The sequence below is a fragment of the Mrakia frigida genome (genome assembly GCF_051309035.1).
Source record: "Mrakia frigida strain ATCC 22029 unplaced genomic scaffold BDY24scaffold_50, whole genome shotgun sequence".
NCBI classification, from domain to species: domain Eukaryota; kingdom Fungi; phylum Basidiomycota; class Tremellomycetes; order Cystofilobasidiales; family Mrakiaceae; genus Mrakia; species Mrakia frigida.
The window spans coordinates 38,076-56,000 of NW_027481231.1; the positions used below are offsets into that span (position 1 = coordinate 38,076).

At 54.2% G+C, this 17,925-nt stretch overlaps 9 protein-coding genes across 9 annotated transcripts; 6 read left to right on the forward strand and 3 right to left on the reverse strand.

Annotated features, from left to right (window-relative positions):
* Positions 1-27: 27 nt before the first annotated feature.
* On the reverse strand, positions 28-2,310 carry BDY24DRAFT_404168 (ubiquitin-conjugating enzyme E2). The gene is made up of 10 exons (XM_076642470.1): positions 2,109-2,310; positions 2,028-2,040; positions 1,892-1,905; positions 1,654-1,696; positions 1,485-1,527; positions 1,296-1,383; positions 1,197-1,219; positions 998-1,127; positions 909-923; positions 28-829 (listed from the first exon to the last, which is right to left on the reverse strand). Exons 1-10 carry the CDS (start codon positions 2,202-2,204, stop codon positions 428-430), a joined length of 867 nt encoding a protein of 288 aa, XP_076492322.1. The 5' UTR covers positions 2,205-2,310; the 3' UTR covers positions 28-427.
* A 36-nt stretch (positions 2,311-2,346) lies between these two features.
* BDY24DRAFT_404173 (Rad9-domain-containing protein) lies at positions 2,347-3,855 on the forward strand (the record flags this gene model as incomplete). Its single annotated transcript, XM_076642471.1, has 6 exons — positions 2,347-2,443; positions 2,535-2,605; positions 2,685-2,813; positions 2,890-3,157; positions 3,254-3,713; positions 3,833-3,855. Coding segments are annotated over exons 1-5 (817 nt in total), but the record flags the coding sequence as incomplete, so codon positions are not given.
* On the forward strand, positions 3,534-5,411 carry BDY24DRAFT_238987 (uncharacterized protein). Its single transcript, XM_076636699.1, has 4 exons — positions 3,534-3,713; positions 3,833-4,939; positions 5,074-5,200; positions 5,294-5,411. The coding sequence occupies exons 1-3, from the start codon at positions 3,699-3,701 to the stop codon at positions 5,179-5,181; spliced, it is 1,230 nt and encodes a 409-aa protein (XP_076492324.1). The 5' UTR covers positions 3,534-3,698; the 3' UTR covers positions 5,182-5,200; positions 5,294-5,411.
* Positions 5,412-5,426: 15 nt separating this feature from the next.
* BDY24DRAFT_419128 (uncharacterized protein) lies at positions 5,427-6,851 on the reverse strand (the record flags this gene model as incomplete). Its single annotated transcript, XM_076643938.1, has 3 exons — positions 5,427-5,470; positions 5,736-6,684; positions 6,780-6,851. The coding sequence occupies 3 exons, from the start codon at positions 6,849-6,851 to the stop codon at positions 5,427-5,429; spliced, it is 1,065 nt and encodes a 354-aa protein (XP_076492325.1).
* A 741-nt stretch (positions 6,852-7,592) lies between these two features.
* On the forward strand, positions 7,593-9,624 carry BDY24DRAFT_408157 (putative glycerol dehydrogenase; the record flags this gene model as incomplete). The annotated part of the gene is made up of 9 exons (XM_076642789.1): positions 7,593-7,621; positions 7,703-7,746; positions 8,075-8,132; positions 8,238-8,333; positions 8,416-8,499; positions 8,600-8,762; positions 8,880-9,172; positions 9,343-9,482; positions 9,590-9,624. 9 exons carry the CDS (start codon positions 7,593-7,595, stop codon positions 9,622-9,624), a joined length of 942 nt encoding a protein of 313 aa, XP_076492326.1.
* A 357-nt stretch (positions 9,625-9,981) lies between these two features.
* BDY24DRAFT_239057 (FAD-dependent oxidoreductase) lies at positions 9,982-12,005 on the forward strand. Its single transcript, XM_076636700.1, has 7 exons — positions 9,982-10,135; positions 10,208-10,335; positions 10,449-10,651; positions 10,757-11,046; positions 11,127-11,429; positions 11,518-11,531; positions 11,626-12,005. The coding sequence occupies exons 1-7, from the start codon at positions 10,084-10,086 to the stop codon at positions 11,674-11,676; spliced, it is 1,041 nt and encodes a 346-aa protein (XP_076492327.1). The 5' UTR covers positions 9,982-10,083; the 3' UTR covers positions 11,677-12,005.
* A 252-nt stretch (positions 12,006-12,257) lies between these two features.
* Positions 12,258-14,808, forward strand: BDY24DRAFT_404187 (carbonic anhydrase). The gene is made up of 8 exons (XM_076642472.1): positions 12,258-12,393; positions 12,568-12,993; positions 13,280-13,372; positions 13,487-13,538; positions 13,619-13,706; positions 13,782-13,855; positions 13,979-14,174; positions 14,276-14,808. The coding sequence occupies exons 2-8, from the start codon at positions 12,641-12,643 to the stop codon at positions 14,524-14,526; spliced, it is 1,107 nt and encodes a 368-aa protein (XP_076492328.1). The 5' UTR covers positions 12,258-12,393; positions 12,568-12,640; the 3' UTR covers positions 14,527-14,808.
* On the forward strand, positions 14,803-15,757 carry BDY24DRAFT_404191 (EGFR-like transmembrane domain-containing protein). The gene is made up of 2 exons (XM_076642473.1): positions 14,803-14,995; positions 15,126-15,757. Exon 2 carries the CDS (start codon positions 15,137-15,139, stop codon positions 15,641-15,643), a length of 507 nt encoding a protein of 168 aa, XP_076492329.1. The 5' UTR covers positions 14,803-14,995; positions 15,126-15,136; the 3' UTR covers positions 15,644-15,757.
* BDY24DRAFT_404196 (uncharacterized protein) lies at positions 15,758-17,655 on the reverse strand. The gene is made up of 3 exons (XM_076642474.1): positions 17,009-17,655; positions 15,921-16,923; positions 15,758-15,822 (listed from the first exon to the last, which is right to left on the reverse strand). The coding sequence occupies exons 1-3, from the start codon at positions 17,322-17,324 to the stop codon at positions 15,780-15,782; spliced, it is 1,362 nt and encodes a 453-aa protein (XP_076492330.1). The 5' UTR covers positions 17,325-17,655; the 3' UTR covers positions 15,758-15,779.
* Between the last annotated feature and the right edge of the window lie 270 nt (positions 17,656-17,925).

Here is a 17,925-nt window from a genome sequence, read left to right on the forward strand (position 1 = left end):
TCAACTTTCCTGCAGAAAGTCCGACGGTTCAGTTTGGGGAACATCACAGAGACGTCTCGCTGAGGTTTTTGTTTCAGGCGGGACGGGTGATCCATAGGGCGGTGGCAACGACGAAAGAGGTGAACAGTGAGGTCGAAGATATGGCTTCAGATGAATGGAGAGGTTGGAGAGGTAGAGGAATGGAAGAAGGGAAGAGCAGTGCGGGATTTTTTTCGGGGGTGAAGGATTTGAGACGGACGCGTCTTCTTTTCTTCTTTCGTCCCTTCCCTCCTCTTCCCGCTCGCGCGACGAAGAAAAGCCCATGGGTAGGTCAAAACACGAAACGAGACCGAAGGTACGAAAGCAAGAAAGAAAGTCGTAAACAAGCTACCAGAAACAAAAGAAGGAACGAAAACACCAGCTCAGACCGAAACGTCCGTACCTCCTCTCACCCTCTCGCCATCAAACTCCCCAACCTCCCCACCACCACCGCCGCCACGACCACCATCACCCATCTCCACGTTCCTCTCCCTTCCCTCGCTCCACCTCCACCTCCCTCAGCTCCGTTCGGAGTCGCAGCGGCGGCGGCGGCGGCGGGCGCTTTCAAGCCTAGCAGAGCCGTTGGAGGATGGGACGTAGAAGGGGTACGGTCAGTTGAGCTGGCCGCCGAGTTGGTGGCGAGAGGGAAGAGGGTTGACGTCGAGGAGGAAGCGGAGGATTGGAGGGAAGATGGAGAGGGTGAAGGAGGAGGAGGAGGAAGGCTGCTGACCGTTGGAGGAGCGTTGGAGGTGGTGGAAGGTGCGGGAGGGACGCCCATGTCGGGTGGGTCTTTCATGGTTGGTTGGGCGTACTGGAAGAGAAAGAGGGGAAGGCGTTAGATTGGGAAAGAACGGGGCGACGCGACGGAAAGGCAGAGAGGGAAGACGAACCTCGGGAAGAACCTCCTGCTCGAGAGAGAAAGCGAGAAGATACGGCAGTCAGCTTATGAAGAAGGCAGGAAGGGAACGACGGAACTGACCTTGAATTTTTTCTCGGTCAAGTTGTAGGCGTGCGACTTGAGAGCAAACGCCTTCTTCTCTGCGAGGGTCGACGTGATGCTTCCCGTCGTGATTTCGTCCGAGAGCATGAAGGAGAGGAGTCCAGTGAGGCTGTAGAAAAGCGAGAGGCGATATCAGATCTGTGCTAAATCTCTGGAAAAGAAGATCGAGGAGACTGACATGGTCGAAACACTCCAGGCAGGCTGTTCGAGAAGGAAAAGGAGAGGTCAGCTCGACGGCTAGGACAACTCGACTAAAACAGCGGAAGATCAAACTCACATTCCACGAAGCAGGATGGTAAGCTGTCATCGAGGTACAGATCTTCTGTCCTGGACGGAATCGACCCGAGGGAGTGACCATCTTGATGCTGGAGGGCGGTCGAAGGAAGGAGGGAGGGAGGGAGGGAGAGGTGAGCTCACGAAACGAAGCATCGGGCGACACCATCGGAGGACTTCAAGCTAGACTCACTCAGGAGGTTTGAAAGGGTAGTCGGAAGGGAACATGATGACACCTGTTTCGAGCGAGATACATAGAAGAACGAAGAAACGAGAGGCGAGTCAGAGAGGAGGAGGCGAAAAGGGAAGGAGGTGACCGGCTCGATCCCTTCGAGGAGCAACTCGAGAGGTTGGAAACGAACCGTAGTATTCTCCTCCATCGTAGGGACTGTCGGGAGGTCCTCGCTGTAAGGTAGAAGCGAAGAGAAGGTGGGAAAAGGTCAGGATTGTTGAGTTCTGGACGTTCTCTTGAGGGAAGGAAGGGAGGGAGGCGAGGAGCTTGAAGCCGAGACGCTGGGACCTGAGTCGGGAAGCGTCTCTTCTTCTGCTTAAGCTCTCGCACCAATGAAGGCTCCCAAGAGCTGAGAGAGATATGCTTACAAGAACGAAGTGCCCTGGTAGTTTAAGAACGAGGGAAACGGGGAGAAGGTCAGCTTCCGTTCGTTCAATGTCAACCGGCACCCCTGTCTCCTTCTCCTTCCTCCTTCACTCAAGCAGACTTTGATAAGGAACTCACAGTTCAAGATGTTCTACGAAAACGATAAGGGATAATCGTCAGCTCTGAGACTTCTTTGAAGAGCAGGAAGCTGAAGCTGACCTTCTCGTCTGGACATCCAAAGGCGAACGGAGGTGGACTCTTCTGCATCCCTTGGAACTCCTTGCCCAGTCGTTTACGAGCTGCAGGTGAAGCCATGATCCCCTTCTACAAGAAAGAGAGAAAAGAGAAAGAAAGAAAGAAAGAAAGAAAGAGGAAGGGGGAAGGAGGGGATTGTGGTTGGGGAGAACTCGACCGAATGAAAGCTCGTCGGCACTCTCTCCTCCCTGCTTCCGCCCAACGACGAGGACCTCTTTCAAGAAAATCTTCACTTTCGACCCCTTGAAGAGCTGGAGCCATGTCCTTGGAAGCTTCTCTCACTCCGTACAGCTTGAAAAGTAAGTGTCTTTGTATCGAGGAGGAGGAGTGGAGTCGAGGAGGAAGGGGACGATCAAGCTCACCTTCGTTCCCTTCCTTCCCTTTCCATAGAGCTCACGTCCGCCCTTGCCTGTCTATCGAGATTCGGAGAAGATGTTCATATACAGGCTGTGAAGACGGAGGTTAGTTGAAATGTTTCGTCTTTGCTCGATACATACAGGAAACGCTCACGTTCTCTCTTGGTCTCCTCTCCCTCCCCAGCTCGTTCTCTCGACTCTCAACTCGTCCAAGACGTCGTACGCTCAGTTCACCTTCTCGGAGAACTTTTTCGAGTCCTACGAGGTGGAAATGGCAACCAAGAAGGGAGTGACTTGTCATTTGAACGCCAAAGTAAGTTGACTCGTCCCTCTTCAACGGAGGAAGGAGGGAAACGCTCGAGCTCACCACCGCCCTCTCCTCCACCCAGGCTCTTCTCGGAGTATTTCGATCTCGAGGAAGTCTCGAAAAGACAGCAGAACGATGCGACATCTCCCTCTACGACTCGGAAAGGAAGAAACCATCCAGAAACAAGAAGGACAAGGAGAGGAAGAGGAGGAAGGTCACTGACTCGGACGAGGACGAGAACGACAATCAAGATGGATCCTCCAACGAAGATGCCTCTCGATCTCCCTCACCCTCACCAGCAGCCAAACCTCCTCCTTCGAGACTCAACATCAAGTTCTTGTGCAACAACGGTTCGTCCTCGTCTTTCTCGCTCCCGCTCTCCACGTCGTCTCGTCGCTTCCTCTTCTCACGCGTCTCTCTCCTCGTTCTCCGTTTTCGAACCACAGGCTTCATCAAAACCCACTCCCTCTTCATCTCCACCTCCCACTCCACGCGTCGTCCAACCAACAACACCGAAGGTGAAGACACTTCCGCCTTCAAGGTCTCGCCCAAACACGTATCCGAGTGGATGGAACCCTTCCCTGGCTGGATCTCGCAGGGAGCCAAGTCAGCTGGAGGACAGAGGAAGGAAGGGTATCTGGCTTGGACGTTTGGGGATCACGGGGTTAAGATTGGGACCTGGGAAGGCGAGTTCTTCGAGCTAAAGAGAGGGAAAAAAAAAAAAAAAAAAAAACGGAAGACGCGTCGAGTCCTGACCCTTTTTCATTTCGTTTCCATCGTCTCTTTGCAGGAAATCCACGAGCCGATCGACTCTCGACGGAGTTCGCAGTCGAAGCAGAAGAGTTTGACGAGTTCTACCTCTCCATCTCGCCCGTCGCGTTCGGTTTCCCGATGCGAGAGTTCAAAGTCAGTTTCGTCTCCCTTTTCTCCCTTCCTTCCCTCCTCTTTCGTTCGAACGCGTCTCTGACCCCTCCCTCCTCCCTCCCTCTCTTCTTCCTCCCGCCTCCCTTCCTCCCTTCCCTCAGGCAATCACCTTCCTCGCCACCCAACTCTCGGTCCCCATCTCCTGCATCTTCACCACCCCTCTCTCCCCTCTCTACGTGACCCTCTCCCACCCGGACGACGTCTTCGACGCTACCTTCACCATCATGACTCAGGAGGTCCCGAACTCGTCCGCCAACGCGGCTGCTGCTCCAGCTGCTGTTCCGAGGGTGAAGAGCGAGGCGGAGAAGGCGAGGAGAAGGAGCGCTGGGATGGCGAGTAGTGGGGTTCCGAGTGGGAGCGGGATCGGGAGTAGGAAGAAGACGCTTAGGATGGGGAAGTTGGAGGACGGAGGGGAGCAGGAGGAGCAAGAGGGGGAGGGTGAAGGGAGCGGGAGTGGGAGTAAGTCGAAGAAGGGGAAGGAGAGAGCGAGAGATGGGGATCAAACGATGGACGACGACGAAGGCGATCAGCACCAGCAGCAACACCAGTACCCCGACCACGCAGGAGGAGCACTTTTCGACTTCGCCATGGACGACGGGAACGAGAACGACTTCGATCCGAACCAAGAGAACCAACCACCTCCTCGTCACTCCATCGCCAACAACAACGTCACTCCTTCTCCCTCTCGCCAACGAACGAACGGAGGTGGAAAACCCACCAACGAAGAACCTCTCTTCTTCCCCAACTCCCAAGAACAACAAGCCTCCCAGCTCCCTCCTTCGTCGTCGCAGCAACGAGCCTCCTTCCCTCAAAGCCAACTCAGTCAAGCTCAGATGGAGGATCTCGGTCTGGGAGACCTGGATGAGTTGGACTGGGGGATGGACGATGACGAGCATGAGGAGGAGGAGGAGGAGGAGGTTCGAGCTTCGTCGAAGGCGAAGGGAGGTGAGAAGGGGAAAGGGAAAGGGAAAGGGAAGGCGGCGGAGGACGATCCTGAGAAGACGGAGGACGACGAGGAGGAGAACGAGACGCCTAGTAGGAAGAGTCGAGTGAGGGTCAGAGACGGAGGGAGGAGGAAAGTCGCTGGTGGAGGGGAGGTGAGCGAGAGTCGAAGTCGATCTCGAGGGAGGAGTGCGAGAGGCGGGACGGCTTTGACGGAGGATGGGGATGTGAGGGTTCCCGCTACGTTGAGGGATGATGAGAATAGGGTGAGTTGGAACGAATATCTCATTAGTAATAGTTTGGGGGGTGCGGGGGTGGGGAAGAGGGATGAGAAGGGGAGGGAGAAGGAAGAGGGGCGAGACGCGTCGAACGAGACTGACTTTTGGGTATCGCTTCGCAGTTCATGTTCGACAAATCTGACGACGAAGGGATGGACGAGGAGGACGAAGATATCGAGGAGGATAGCAGTAGGGAGGTTTCGAGGGTGGAGATGAGTCCTGATCTTTGAAAGGAGGGGAGGAGAGGAGGTGAGTTCCGAATTCGACCGAAGAGAGATGCAAACGGAGAGAGAAGAGAGTTGAGCTGACCGACGCCTTGTTTTCGTTGTTTCATCGCAAAAGAGATGCTTAATTGCTTTCTTGCCAACGATATGCCTAACGACCCAAATCTCATGCCAGTATCTTTCTTTCGTTCTTCGTCGACGACGCAAGCGAGCGAAAGAGCCGACGCGTCTCGTTCTTTCCTCTTCTTCCTCTACGTCCCGAACACGAACACTCGTTGACCCGTAATTCCTAGCCCTACAATAAAACCCAAAAGAGCAACAACAACAAAAGAACCAACAAAGCAAACGCCCAACTCACAAAACGTCGAATCCTCAGACCCATCTCCCCTCCCCTCCCTCTTCGTCAATCACCAACACCTTTGCGTCGTCTTCCTTCTCCCCCCAGCTACCCTCTATGCGCTCAACTCCCTTCCCAAGCCCGTCAGCCCTCGACTCCCCAACCCCAACGAACTCTTCCTCCGCCTCGACGCGTCCGCTCTCTGCAACCGCCGTGGACAAACCCAACTCGTTCTTCTCCCTCTTCCTCTCGGCAGCTGCTCTCCTCGCTCGAAAGGACCAAGAGAGGGTGTGTTTCAGGGAGGTGTGACGTTTGGGTGGGAGGGTGAGGCAAGGGATCGGGGAGGGTGTTCGTGGGACGGAGGAGGAGGAGACAGAGGAAGAGGAGGCTGAGAGAGCTGGAGGAGGTTGGATGGAGGCCGATGGGGTTGGTTGAGGGATGTTGAAGCTCGGGATCGGAGGGTGGGAGGAGCGGGTGTCGTTGCTGGCCGTGTAGTCGTCCTGGAGGCGAGGAGGCGAGAGAGGAGGCGTCGGAAGTCTCGAGTTCGACGCGTCTCCCTCGTTCGTGGCCTCGTTCGTGGATGGGGAAGGGGAAGGGAGGTCTCGACCTGACGAGATCGAGATCCTCAACCGATCGCTCGATTTTCCTCTGATGGTGGATGAGGAGGAAGAAGGAGGTCGCGGGAAGAGACAGATCAAGCTGCTGAGGCTTGAGGAGTTTGAGAGATCGACGAGGTGAGGTGTGTCCGACGAATCCCTGGTCGACCCTTCGCCTCGTTCAGCCTTGACTCCTACTTCTATCTTCACCCTCTCTAGATCCTCCAGTAACCCGTCCATCCAGGCTCCTCTTCGTGCATCCCCGTCCTCTCGCTCTCGGCTTGAAGGAGTTGACGTCGAGACGGGTTGTTCGGAGATCGAGGGACGCGAGGTCTCATTCTGTTCTCCTCCGAAGTGGATACCAAGTCCGTTGGCGAGCGAGTAGGCAGACGCAACCTTGGGTCCGTTGCAGTCGAGATCGTTCTGAGGGAGGGAGGAGGAACGAGGGGGAGGAGGGCATGGGAGGGAGAGGTGACGGTTGAGTTGGGGGTGCGGTTGAAGCTCTGAAGCGGTAGACTTTGGCGAGAGGGAGGAGGCTAGGGAGAAGAGGGATGGGATAGATTGAGATGATGACTTCTGTTTAACGCAGAAGGGGATGTTGATGATGATGAGCTCGAGAAACGGGCGGGAGGAGAACAAACGGAACGCGGGAGGGACGAGAGGGAGCTCACCTTCTTCTCTTTCCTCGAAAAGAAGCCCAAGCTCTCCCTTCTCGGCTTCACGAAGACCGTTGAAAGTAGCATTATGTGTGTTCCTTTCTTGGTATGAGAGCTCGTCGGAAAGAACGAGAGAGGGAAGAAGAGCGTGGTTGGTTGGAGGAGGATTCGTGGTTGTTGGCGGTTGGGAGCAGACTTTCCCCTCTCGAAGCTCAGGAGCTCCAAAATGAACAAGCAAGTTGAGATAGAGACAGCCTCAATTGATATACGATGACATATCAAACACCGACTTCCGCGGAAGGTCTTGCTCGGAAGAAGAAAACGCTTTTAGAGTTGGAGGGAGGGAAAGAGGCGACGAGCAAGCGGGAAACGAGGAATGAAAGTCAACGCGTCCGACAAACTTCCAGAAAAGGCGTTTGAAGGATGTTTTCAAGTTCGGATGCCTCGGGAAACTTGCGAGGTGATATGTACACGAGCAAGCAAGCAGTGTTTTGATTCCTCTTCCATGGAATGCGAAGGCCTCGAAGGGAGGTCGGAAAGACGAGCTGAAAGAAGAAGCGAAAAGACACGATATCTTTCCCTCTTTTTGTCACTCAATTGGCATCTGCAGGATAGAACCTCTCGTAGAAAATAGCAAAACAAAACAAGTCGCGTGTGTTCATCCTTTTTTGAAGACTACTCCGGAGGGTCTTCCGTCCGATCATCCCTCGACTTCAAGAGCTGGCTTTTTCGTCCCTCCTCCTTTCAACCTTCAACACCGACTTTCAACTTTTTCTCTTTTCAAACCTCTACCTCTTCACCCCCACAACCTTTATCCCCTTCATAAACATGACTCTCCCTACCTCCTTCAAGCTCAAGTCAGTCCTCTCTCCACCCTCCATCTCGTCGTCTTCCTTCTCGAGCTGACCTCCTTCTCTCTCTCCCTTTTCCTCCTCCAGCACTGGAGCTACCATTCCCGCTATCGGACTCGGAACATGGCAAGGCTAGTCCTCTCCTTCTACTCTCACTGTTTCGCTGTTCGAAGGGCTCGAAGAGGGGGCCAGATAGTCCTGAAGGAAGCGATGGAACGGAGGGAGGGAAGGGGACGGCATGAGTTGTTCGAGATTCAGCTTCGACAGCATGAGTTCTGCTCTGAACGCTCTCGCTCAAGCCATCCGAGTGGAGGGACAGGAGCAGGTCTCGCTTGCGAAAAACTTTTCCTTGTCTCGGTCAAACGGACCGCCCTTGGGCCGGCCTTCTTTTCAGCCCTCGCTCCCCCTTCTTCCCTTTCTAGGTAAACTGACTTGTTTCTATTCCGTCTCCGTCTTCAGCTCCCCCTGGTGAGGTCGCCAAGGCCGTCGAGGTTGCTCTCAAGGCTGGTTACAGGCAGTAGGTTCATGTCTTTGAGCTCGATCTGCTTTCTTCAACGAGGCCATGTTGGATTCGCTTTGCTTGCTAACTCGGTTCTTCTTTTCTTTTTCGCTCTCTGCCTAGTCTCGATTGCGCTTTCGTCTACGGAAATGAGTCCGAGGTCGGAGACGGTATCAAGGCTTCGGGAGTTCCCAGGTCCGAGATCTTCATCACTTCCAAGTGAGTCGACCGTTCAGCCCTTGTCCAGTTTACTCCATCGAGCTGGAACTGAGCTCTTCTCTTGCGCTTTTCTTTCAAACAGGGTCTGGAACACTTACCAGGACGGGCGAGTTGAGGAGTGCCTCGACAAGTCTCTCAAGATGCTCGGAGTTGACTACGTTGATCTGTTCGTCTCGTTCCCGCTCTTCGCTCCTCCGTCTTTTCGCTGAAGCTGATACTCGGCCTCTTGACCACCCCTGTCCTCTTTTTCCTCTCTCATGTCATAGCTACCTCGTCCACTGGCCCGTTTACCTCAAGACCAAACCTGAGGACCCCAACAACAACTTCCCTCTCAACGAGGATGGAACTCGATCCGTCGACAAGGAGTTCGACCAGAACAAGACTTGGGCTCAGATGGAGAAGATCTACAAGGACGGGTCGAAGGTCAAGGTACGTTATACACCTTTCCTGCTTGAAACGCGTTGTTTGGGGACTCATCGCTCGCCTCCACCTTTGAGTTTCAAGCTCAGCGACGCGCCCATGCTGACCTCGATTGCTTCCCTCTAGGCCATCGGAATCTCCAACTTCTCGATTCCTTACATCGAGAAGCTTTCCAAGGGATGGACCGTCGTCCCCGCAGTCAACCAAGTCGAGCTTCACCCCTTCAACCCTCAGCACGAGCTCAAGAAGTACTGCGAGGACAAGGGCATTCTGCTCGAGGCCTACTGCCCTCTCGGATCCACCAACTCTCCCCTCCTCACCAACGTCACCCTCAACAAGATCGCCGATGCTCACAAATCCACTCCCGCGCAGATCTTGATCAGCTATCAAGTCCAGCGAGGTTGCATCGTTCTCCCCAAGTTCGTCCCTCCCTTCTTTCTCCCCCATCTTCTCGCCAAACCCCTGTCCCGTCCCTCTTCTTTGCATTCTCGATTCCGCCTACTCTTTATTCACTCCTACCGACTTTCGTATATCGTTGCTCGACTCCAATTGCTGACCTCGTCGTCTCCCCCTCTCCACTCTCCCACAGGTCCGTCACTGCTGCCCGAATCACCGCCAACCTCGAGGTCATCGAGCTCACCTCGGAAGACCTTGCGTCCCTCGATGATATCGGACACTACCAGCGTGTGAACACCCCCGCTTTCGGTTGGGATCTCGGTTTCTCTGATTGTGAGTCGAGTCGTCGTTCTTGCCTTCTTCTCCTTCTCCCTATCGGTCGCCGGAATATCTACTGACGAGATTTCGTCGCTTCACTGCTTTCCTTTTCATTCACACAGGGTACGGACCTTACGGACCTACCACCAAGGCTTAAGGACGAGTTGAGAAGGAGAAGGAGTTGGACGCGTCGTGAACTTTCAGTTTAGAAGGGGTGAGATTGAGATTAAGTATCTCGCCTTAGAGATTCGGTCCTACATTCCGATCTCAGGAAAGTCCTAGCTCGGTCCTGCGAGAGGTCGTGAGAAGTTCGTCGAGTCAGAGGAGGAACGAGCTTGAGTAACAGGAGACCGAGAAGAGGAGCTCGACGGTGCGCAGATCGCACGCGTTTTGTCCCTACTTTCAGCCTCATTCGCTGTAAAGCTTCCCGCGAGCGTCTGCTCGTCGAAGAGGAGTCTATTATCAGTCTTTGAGACGCGTAAAGCTTCAAAGAGAAAAGTCGAAGGACCCCAAGAGAGACGCCGTCGTTCGCCGCGGGGACTCAGCCGACTTATCTCTTTGCCCTTTGGTCTTCCAGCTTCCTCCTCCCTCCCAACCACATCAGCACTCTTCTTCCATGTCTTCCTCTTCATTTTCTTCTCAAAAAGTCGTCGTTATCGGTGGTGGAGGTGAATGAAGAACGGGACGAAAGCGTCGAGGCGACCGAGCTGACCTCTCTCCTCCCTCTTTCCCTCTCCCAGTTGTCGGCTGTACCTCCGCACTTATTCTTGCTCAACGAGGTTACGACGTTACTCTGGTAGCGAGAGACTTGCCAGGAGATCAATCTCAAGGATGGGCTTCTCCCTGGGCTGGAGCGAACTGGCACTCTGTGAGCATATTACACTCATCGTTTTCCGATCTCGAGCTCGCGTTTCCCTCCCCTTCCCTTCCCTTTCCATCCCTTCAGAGTCCCTGACTGCCTCCTCTCGATACTTTCATCAGTTCCCTGGATCCTCGTCTCAAGTTCACGCATGGGAGCGAATCGCCTACCTCAAGCTTAAATCTCTCATCCCCACGGGCATCGTCCAAACCCTCCCTTGGGTTTCCTACTCCAAAACAGCAGACGACAACTCGTACATCGACAGTGCATGGTACAACGATCTTATTCCCGATCACAAGACTCTCCCCAAGAGCGAACTGCCCAAGTAAGTCCTGCAGAACGTCTCTCGATTCGAGCTCCTCGATCCGGAACTCGTGAAGCTCACAAACTCTCTCGGTCCTCTCTCCCTTTCCTTCCTCGCTCTGTTCAGTGGCTACCTCACCGGATCTTCTCTCACCACTCTCTCCCTCGCCCCTGCTACCTACCTTCCATGGCTTCTCACGCAGCTCAACAACCTTGGAGTCAAGATCATCCGTCGGAAGGTCGAGTCGCTGGAGGAGGCTGCTTCCTTCGTCGCTGGAAACGTCCACTGCGTCGTGAACGCTACTGGTCTCGGAGCTGCTTCGTTGGGAGGAGTGATGGACGAGGAGTGCATGCCTATCCGAGGGCAGACTGTGCTAGCTCGAGCTCCTTGGTTGACGTACGGACTTTCAGTCGATGGTAAGCAACTCTCTTCCCTCCGATCGACGCGTCTTCTTCTTTTCCCTTCTACGAAGCTGACTTTTTCTTCGTCTTCCCAGGCTTCAAGGACGGGACCTTCGTCTACATCATCCCCCGTCCCGATGGAAACGTCATCCTCGGAGGAACCATGGACGTGGGGAGCTGGGATACCTCGATCCACCAAGAGACGACGGAGAGAATCCTCAAAAACGCTTACGAGTCGATGCCTGAGCTCTCGAAGGGACAGGGATGGGAGAAGATCGAGATCGTCAGCTCGAACGTTGGACTGAGACCTGCTCGAAGGGGTGGAGCCAGGATGGAGCTGGAGGTGGTCAAGGTCAAGAAGGGTGGCCCTGAGAGGAAGGTTGGAGTTGTGCATGCTTGTGAGTCTTCTTTCTTCCCCCGGAACTTCAAATACGATCTCTAATGCATTTCGTTGACTGACTGTTCGCTGATATCTCTTTCTTCCAGACGGTATCGGACCCGTGAGTCGCATCGCTTCTCCTCTCTTTTCACTCTTCGCGAGACGCGTCCCTTCGAGCTGACCTCTCCCTCTCCCCCTCCCTTTCTTCCTATCAGGCTGGCTACCAATCTTCCTGGGGAATGGCTGAGAACGTGGGAGACCTGTGAGTATCGTTTTTCTCATTTCCGCTCTCTTTCCTCTGCTCTCTCGTCGCCCTCGCCTCCCTCTCACCTCACCTCTCTGACCCTCCCTTTTTTCTCGCCCTTCACTTCTTCCAGCGTCGACAAGCACTTCTCGTCCACCATTCGAGGAAGCAAGCTCTAAACTTATCTACCTAGGCTCCGACCAGCACGACTTCCGTTCATCACTTTTTCGGACACAGGTCGCGACGCGTTCCTCTCGCCTTCGACTTTCTTAGACTTTGCTTCTTTTGGGTTTCCTCGTATCTAGCTCCTGTTTATCTTTCGCAACTTATATATGTTCTCTCGTCTACGGCAACTCTTCATCGTCGAGAAAAACTTCCCTTCAAGGCCTCTGACGCCCTCTGATCTCTTTCTCGGGTCTGCAACAACTTCCGTCGTCCGTTTGTCCGTTCCGCTTTGGGGGTGTCCTCCCCCTTCTTCCCGTTGCCCTCAGAGCTCAAGGGAAGTTTTTCTGCTTCGACGGAGCAAGATAGGCTCTAAATTAGTCAGCTGAAGGCGTTTTCGAGAAGAAGTTCCGATTTTTATCGTCCTCAGGGTTCCACTACAAATTCGGCTACGACGGAGCAAAAACAGCCCTGTCGAGGCCCAAGAACGGGGCTGAGGAGGTCCTTTCTGGACTTGTACGAGCTTGAGACGGGGAGATGAAGCTAGGAGACGGCTGAGATGAAGATTTTCCTTCTGGTGAGCTTAAAGAGAGAGGCCCAAGAAGTGTTGGGGAAGGACAAAGTGAAGCGGAAAGACGCGATCCAATCTCAAATCTCCCTTTCTCGCTGACTTGACCTCGTCCTCTCTTCTTTTTTTTGCTCCCTCCCCCCCAACCACGACTCCGATTCTCCTTCCCTCCTTATAATAAAGGAAACCTCAAACCCCCTTCCTCTCCTCTCTCTCCTCTCCTCATCTTCACCTCGTATCCCAGTCACAACCCGCCATGAGCTCCTCCTCCTCTGACCCTCGACCCGTCTACGCTTCTGAGCAAGACCTCCCGACGATTTCCCACGAGTCCGTCTTCGTTCCAACCTACGACACTCTTTCCCAATCCGCTGGCGAGTGCTCCAACTGCAACCACCCTCTGCCTTCCACCACCACCGCCAGCTCGACCGCTTCGATGAGCTCGACCTCGAACGAAGCCAAGTTCCCTTCTTCCATCAGCACCGACTCCCTCTCGGACTCTTCCACCAAAGGAGGATCTTCTACTACTTCCAACTCTGGTGCGGAAACCAGGAAGAAGAACACCTCCAAGCCCTTGATCGATACCTTGCTCAAGAAGAACGCTCAGTGGAGGTGAGTTCAATTTCAGCCACTCGTTTTCTTATCTCTTCAGCCTTGGAGATGGCCAGCTTTTTTTCGATGCTTTCTTGGAGGGAGACCTCTTCCTGAGTGAAGAGTGGTCTAAACAATTCTCTGCGGAGCTCAAATCTTCCCTGCAGCTTGGAAGGAGCGAGCTCGGGAAGGAGCAAAGAGAAGGATGGGGGAGCAACCAAACCGAACCGACCTGCCTCGCCTCGCCTCCCTTCCCCAACCGTTCTTCGACCTCAAGCTGACTTTGCAACTTCTTCTAATCCTACAGTAACGACGTCTCCTCGGTCGACAAGTACTTCTTCAAGACTTCAGCTCTCGTTCAGGCTCCCAAGGTTCTCTGGCTCGGATGTTGCGACAGTCGGTGAGTCGAGCTCAACCAATCTCCCTCGCTCCATCTTCGTTCCGAAAGAGCACAGGCCTCTCCCTCCTATTCTGAGACATTGACTGATCTTTTTTGTGACCTTCCGCTGACCAGAGTTCCCGAGACTACCCTCGTCGCTGCTCGACCTGGAGATATCTTCGTTCACGTTCGTTCAGCCCTCTCGTTTTCGCGTCTCCTTGCCCTCGAAACGATCTCGCTGACTTGAGGCTGTTGGTGATTTTTCAGAGGAACATCGCCAACCAGTTCCACCCCAACGACGATTCGGCTCAAGCTGCTCTGGCTTTCGCTGTTGAGGAGGCGAAGATTCAACACGGTTCGTCGTCGATCTCCCTCGACTTTCGACCTCTCTCGCCTCAACTGACATTCCGTTTCTCCTTTTGATCCCTAGTCCTCGTCGTCGGACACACCATCTGTGGAGGATGCAAGGGAGCTTGGGAAGCTCCCCCTGAAGCTGCTTTCGCCGTGAGTTCGATTCGGCCTCTCCCCTCTCCTCTCCACTCCTCACCATTTCTCCTCTCGCAATGCTCCACCAGAAACTTCAACTGACGACTTTCCACTTCGCTTCTTTTCCTTTCCGTTCTCTAGAAAGCTACTCCCCTCGCTCGATTCCTCGCTCCTCTCATCGCTCTTCGACACGGGCTCCCCGCCACCGAGGAAACCGATCTCCAAAGCCTCGTCGAAGCCAACGTCAAGCAGTCCGTCACGGCCATCGCCAACTCGGACGTCGTGAAGAACAACTGGAAGCTCAAGGGATCCGCTGGAGTCCAGGTTCACGGACTTGGTGAGACCTCCCTCCCTCTTCGTCGTCCTCTCTCTTCTCCTTTCCTTTCTCCTCGAGCCTGACCCCTCGTCCTCTTCGCTTCGTGCTTTCCTCCCTCCCAGTCTACCATCTCGAAACCGGTCGACTCCACAACCTCCACATCACCATCTCTCCCCCAGAGGACGACGACGAAGACTGGGCCGCTGGAGACTCGTCCCAACGAGCCCGACGAGGAAGTCAGATCGAGAGGGAGAGGTTGGAGGACGCTAGGCTCAGTGCCTTGCTCGAGGAGCTCAAGATTCCTGAGCAGAAGGAGTCGGAGGAGGCCATCTTGGCGGCGAAGATGCTTTCGGAGGATCCTAAGAGTGTTTGAGGAGGATATGGACTGGGGTTTGGACTAAACTAGTGCAGTCGCCTTTCCCTTTTTGTTTCGCTTTGGTTTCGGTCGTTTGCTGGGCTCCCTCGTCTTCTTTGCTTTCAATAGATAGAAATCTTTCTTTCTCGGCCGTCTCTTCTTGTGTTTTTTGTTCGTCCCTCGACGCGCTTCTCTCGAATCGTTTTCTTCTCTGTTTTTCGCTTTGCGTTCCGATGCTCTGCTTTTGCATTCGAAACTTCGTATCACCACCTTTGTTGGTGACTCGCCTCGTACCTCGAAGGAGAGAAAGTAGAAAGGCTGAGAGTCTCTAAACGTGTCTGCCGTAACGGATCCGAGATGATCTCCTGATCGAAACTCGAGTGACTCGTTTTCAACTCTGCACCTCCTCTCGCTTGAGCTGCACCGAACTTTGTTGCTTCTTGTCCACCACCCCACTACCTCACCAACGAATTGATCCTTCGGAGACGTGAGTTTTTCTTTCCTTCTCGTCTCCGTTCCGGTCGACTTCACTCACCGTCGCGTCGAAAAGGCTCGATCCGTTCTTTCCTCTTCGTTTTAACGCTCGTTCTTTCGCCACCACTCCTTTCTTCGAACAGCCCACATAACCATGCATCCCACTACCAACACCCTACTCTCAGCTACAACCCTCCTCTTGTTCTCCACCCTCGCCCTCGGCCTCCCCGTCTCCGACGCTTCCAACCCAACCTCTCCCCGCCCCGACTCCCAATCCGACTCTTGGTCCTTGACCTCTTCCTCTCCCTCCCAAAACTACCAAAACGTAATCGCAGGAATTCTCGGATCCATCCTGTTCACTCTCCTGGTAGCTCTCCTCGTCTACCTCTTCCGAAGGCGCTCATGTCCAGAACCAAACCCGACGCCGGAAGTCAACAGTGGTGGCGAGGGAGGTGTGATGGTGGTTGAGTTGGCTGAGAGGAGGGAAGACGAGCTTGGGTACGAGGTTGAAGGTGAGGGGGAGAGGAGGAGAAGAGAGGGGATGGGTAGGTCGGTGATTGTGGAGGTTGTTGAGAAGGAGTGGAAGATGGATGCAGAGAAGGAGAAGATGGATGGGGATGTGGAGGTGGAGAGGGTTGAGGTTTGGAGGAGGGATTCGTGAGTTGGGTAGGTAGGATCTACAAAGAAAGGAGAAAAGGAAAACGGGATTAGCGTTTATGATCTGCGATGAGGTATGAGACGGAGTGAGAGCGAGAGGGAAGAAAGAGGACGAACCGATTCGACGCGAGAAAGACTAATCAACTGCGAGACGGGAGTTGCAGAGCTGACTCTGACTCGCTGCTGGAAGCCGAATTGAAAGAACGCAGAGCGTTGTCAGGTCTCGAACGAAAGAAGAGAGAGGCGAGACGCGTCGATGACAAACTGAAAGACCAACTCACGCGTCGTTCAACATCTCGAAGCTCGACCCATCTTCCCATCTCCAAGTCCAACGAGTGATCTCCGACGGCTCTTTCCCTACTCGCTCAACTAGCTCCTCGACTTCCGACCTCGGAAAATCAACGAGTTGGACGTGAAAAAGATTCAACCAATACGAGATCTCCTCCGCCAATTCGACGACGTCGGGAGGACTCGATTCTGGCCACGACCGGTTGGACGAGGGAAGAACGGCGTAGTGTATAACGACCGTCTCGGTTCGAGATCTGGATTGAAGAGGTAGGAAGTGTCGTTGGGCTAGGAGGCTGATGTGGATTTGACGAGGGGAAGTGTCGAGAACGATTCTGTTGAGCAGCTCCCGTCGTTCGTCGAACGACTCCTCCCACATCTTCCGAATGACCTCCACCGAGACCACCGAATGAACATCTGACGTCCCTGTTCTCGCCTGGATCCACTCCTCGAAGGACTGATGCTGCTGTCCCTCCTGAATCTGCTCTTCTCGGAGAGACTGGATCGTCGACGCGAAGAGCCGATTCCTCTGCTGATCCGTCCGCCTCTGGCTCGCGGCATGATGCTCCTCCTCCTCCCGAGTGAGCTGAGGCGGTACGAAATCCCAGTCGTCGAAGGATCGTGGTTTGTGTTCGAGGATGACCAGTTGATCGATCTGATGGGAGGAGGGGATGGTGAGAGGGAGGAGATCGTCGCCTTCGAGAGGGAGTTGAACGCCGTCGACGATGCAGAGCTCTTTGACCATGTCCCAACGCTTCCTTCCTTCCGCTGTAACGACGAAGATTCCTCGGCGAGAGTCGAAGAAGGTGGCGAAATCTGAAGTCCTGTAGATGGTGACCGAGCGAAAGAAGATGGGGAGGCATATCGTCCGGAAGGATTTGGAGACCAGTAGGAGGTGAGTAGTACCGTTGAGCATCTGGTGAGGTGAGGCAGGAGTGGTAGGAGAGGGTCGAAGGAAGATGTATTCGAGGATCTTGAGGAGGACTTCCAGTGGGAGCTCTGAAGGAGGAAAGAGGGGAGAGATCAGCCTCGAGTCCGCACGGCGACTTTGCCGTTTACAAGCATCGGGTGAAGAAGCGCTTACCGGGAAGAGGGATCTCTGGGTGAGAGCGAACAAAGGAGCTGAGGTCTTGAGCGAACGGAAGCTGGAAAACGAGAGTAACAGGAGGATTTCGGTCAGCCTTCAGCGGATGGAAGAATACAGAGGGAGGGAATGGACTGACCTCGACCAAACTCTTGGGCTTTGCAGACGTCCTCTTCCAATCTCGAGAAACCGAAGATGCTTGCGCCCACTGGAGAGCTTGCTCCCAATCAGCCATACCCTCAGATTCTGTGGGAGAGCGAGGGGCATCGTCCGAAGGAGGAGGGGACGGAGGGGGAGGGACGATGAGCTCGTTCATCTCTCTTCGATTTGAGGGATGATGGTTGTTGAGGGAGGAGAGCTAGAGGACTTCCAGCAACGAATTACAGAAAGGGGGTGTCTGTAGACAATCGCAGTGATCCCTGACAGGAGAAGGAAGGTTTCATGACGGGTTGAGGAGGAGGAAGGACTGAAGGGAGGGTCGAGGCGAAGGGAAAGTTGAAGGAACGTCGTCGGCTTTGAGATCTCCTCTCGCGAGAAGATCATAGATCGAGGGGGTCATAGATGGTGAGCTTTGGGTGGTAGGAAGGGCTGCTGAGAGTGTAGTATCGAGCGTTTAGGGCGTTTAGACTGAGGGAGTTGAGGGGAAGAAGAGAAGACAGGTCGACCTCGCGCTCTGAGTCGAAGTTCAGAGTTTGACCTTCCTTCCTGTCTTTTGTCTTCGAACGGCCAGCTTCGACCGTCGGATCTTCTTTCAGCAGCATGAACTTCGAAGGTACTTTTTTTCTGGAGAGAGAACGTTGGCTGTTGAAGAAAGAAGCGCGACGCGTCGCAAAAGCCAGCCTCGACGCAGACGATCGCCTATTGCTCTGACATACACAAAGCAAGAAGGAACCTTACATTGAACTTCGTGAGAGTAC

Excerpts from the sequence above, each read along its gene's own strand:
- BDY24DRAFT_239057 (XM_076636700.1), top strand. The coding sequence starts at position 10,084 with ATGTCTTCCTCTTCATTTTCTTCTCAAAAAGTCGTCGTTATCGGTGGT. Across the intron at positions 10,136-10,207 it reads CGTCGTTATCGGTGGTGGAG|TTGTCGGCTGTACCTCCGCA; the intron begins GTGAATGAAGAA and ends TCCCTCTCCCAG. Across the intron at positions 11,047-11,126 it reads GTACGGACTTTCAGTCGATG|GCTTCAAGGACGGGACCTTC; the intron begins GTAAGCAACTCT and ends TCGTCTTCCCAG.
- BDY24DRAFT_404187 (XM_076642472.1), top strand. The coding sequence starts at position 12,641 with ATGAGCTCCTCCTCCTCTGACCCTCGACCCGTCTACGCTTCTGAGCAA. Across the intron at positions 12,994-13,279 it reads AAGAAGAACGCTCAGTGGAG|TAACGACGTCTCCTCGGTCG; the intron begins GTGAGTTCAATT and ends CTAATCCTACAG. Across the intron at positions 13,539-13,618 it reads CTGGAGATATCTTCGTTCAC|AGGAACATCGCCAACCAGTT; the intron begins GTTCGTTCAGCC and ends GTGATTTTTCAG.
- BDY24DRAFT_404196 (XM_076642474.1), bottom strand. The coding sequence starts at position 17,324 with ATGAACGAGCTCATCGTCCCTCCCCCTCCGTCCCCTCCTCCTTCGGAC. Across the intron at positions 16,924-17,008 it reads CCCAGAGATCCCTCTTCCCG|AGCTCCCACTGGAAGTCCTC; the intron begins GTAAGCGCTTCT and ends TTCCTCCTTCAG. Across the intron at positions 15,823-15,920 it reads TTCGAGATGTTGAACGACGC|CAGCGAGTCAGAGTCAGCTC; the intron begins GTGAGTTGGTCT and ends TTCGGCTTCCAG.
- BDY24DRAFT_404191 (XM_076642473.1), top strand. The coding sequence starts at position 15,137 with ATGCATCCCACTACCAACACCCTACTCTCAGCTACAACCCTCCTCTTG.
- BDY24DRAFT_404168 (XM_076642470.1), bottom strand. The coding sequence starts at position 2,204 with ATGGCTTCACCTGCAGCTCGTAAACGACTGGGCAAGGAGTTCCAAGGG. Across the intron at positions 1,528-1,653 it reads CGATGGAGGAGAATACTACG|GTGTCATCATGTTCCCTTCC; the intron begins GTTCGTTTCCAA and ends CGCTCGAAACAG. Across the intron at positions 1,128-1,196 it reads GCCTGGAGTGTTTCGACCAT|CCTCACTGGACTCCTCTCCT; the intron begins GTCAGTCTCCTC and ends GCTTTTCTACAG.
- BDY24DRAFT_238987 (XM_076636699.1), top strand. Across the intron at positions 4,940-5,073 it reads TGAGGGATGATGAGAATAGG|TTCATGTTCGACAAATCTGA; the intron begins GTGAGTTGGAAC and ends ATCGCTTCGCAG.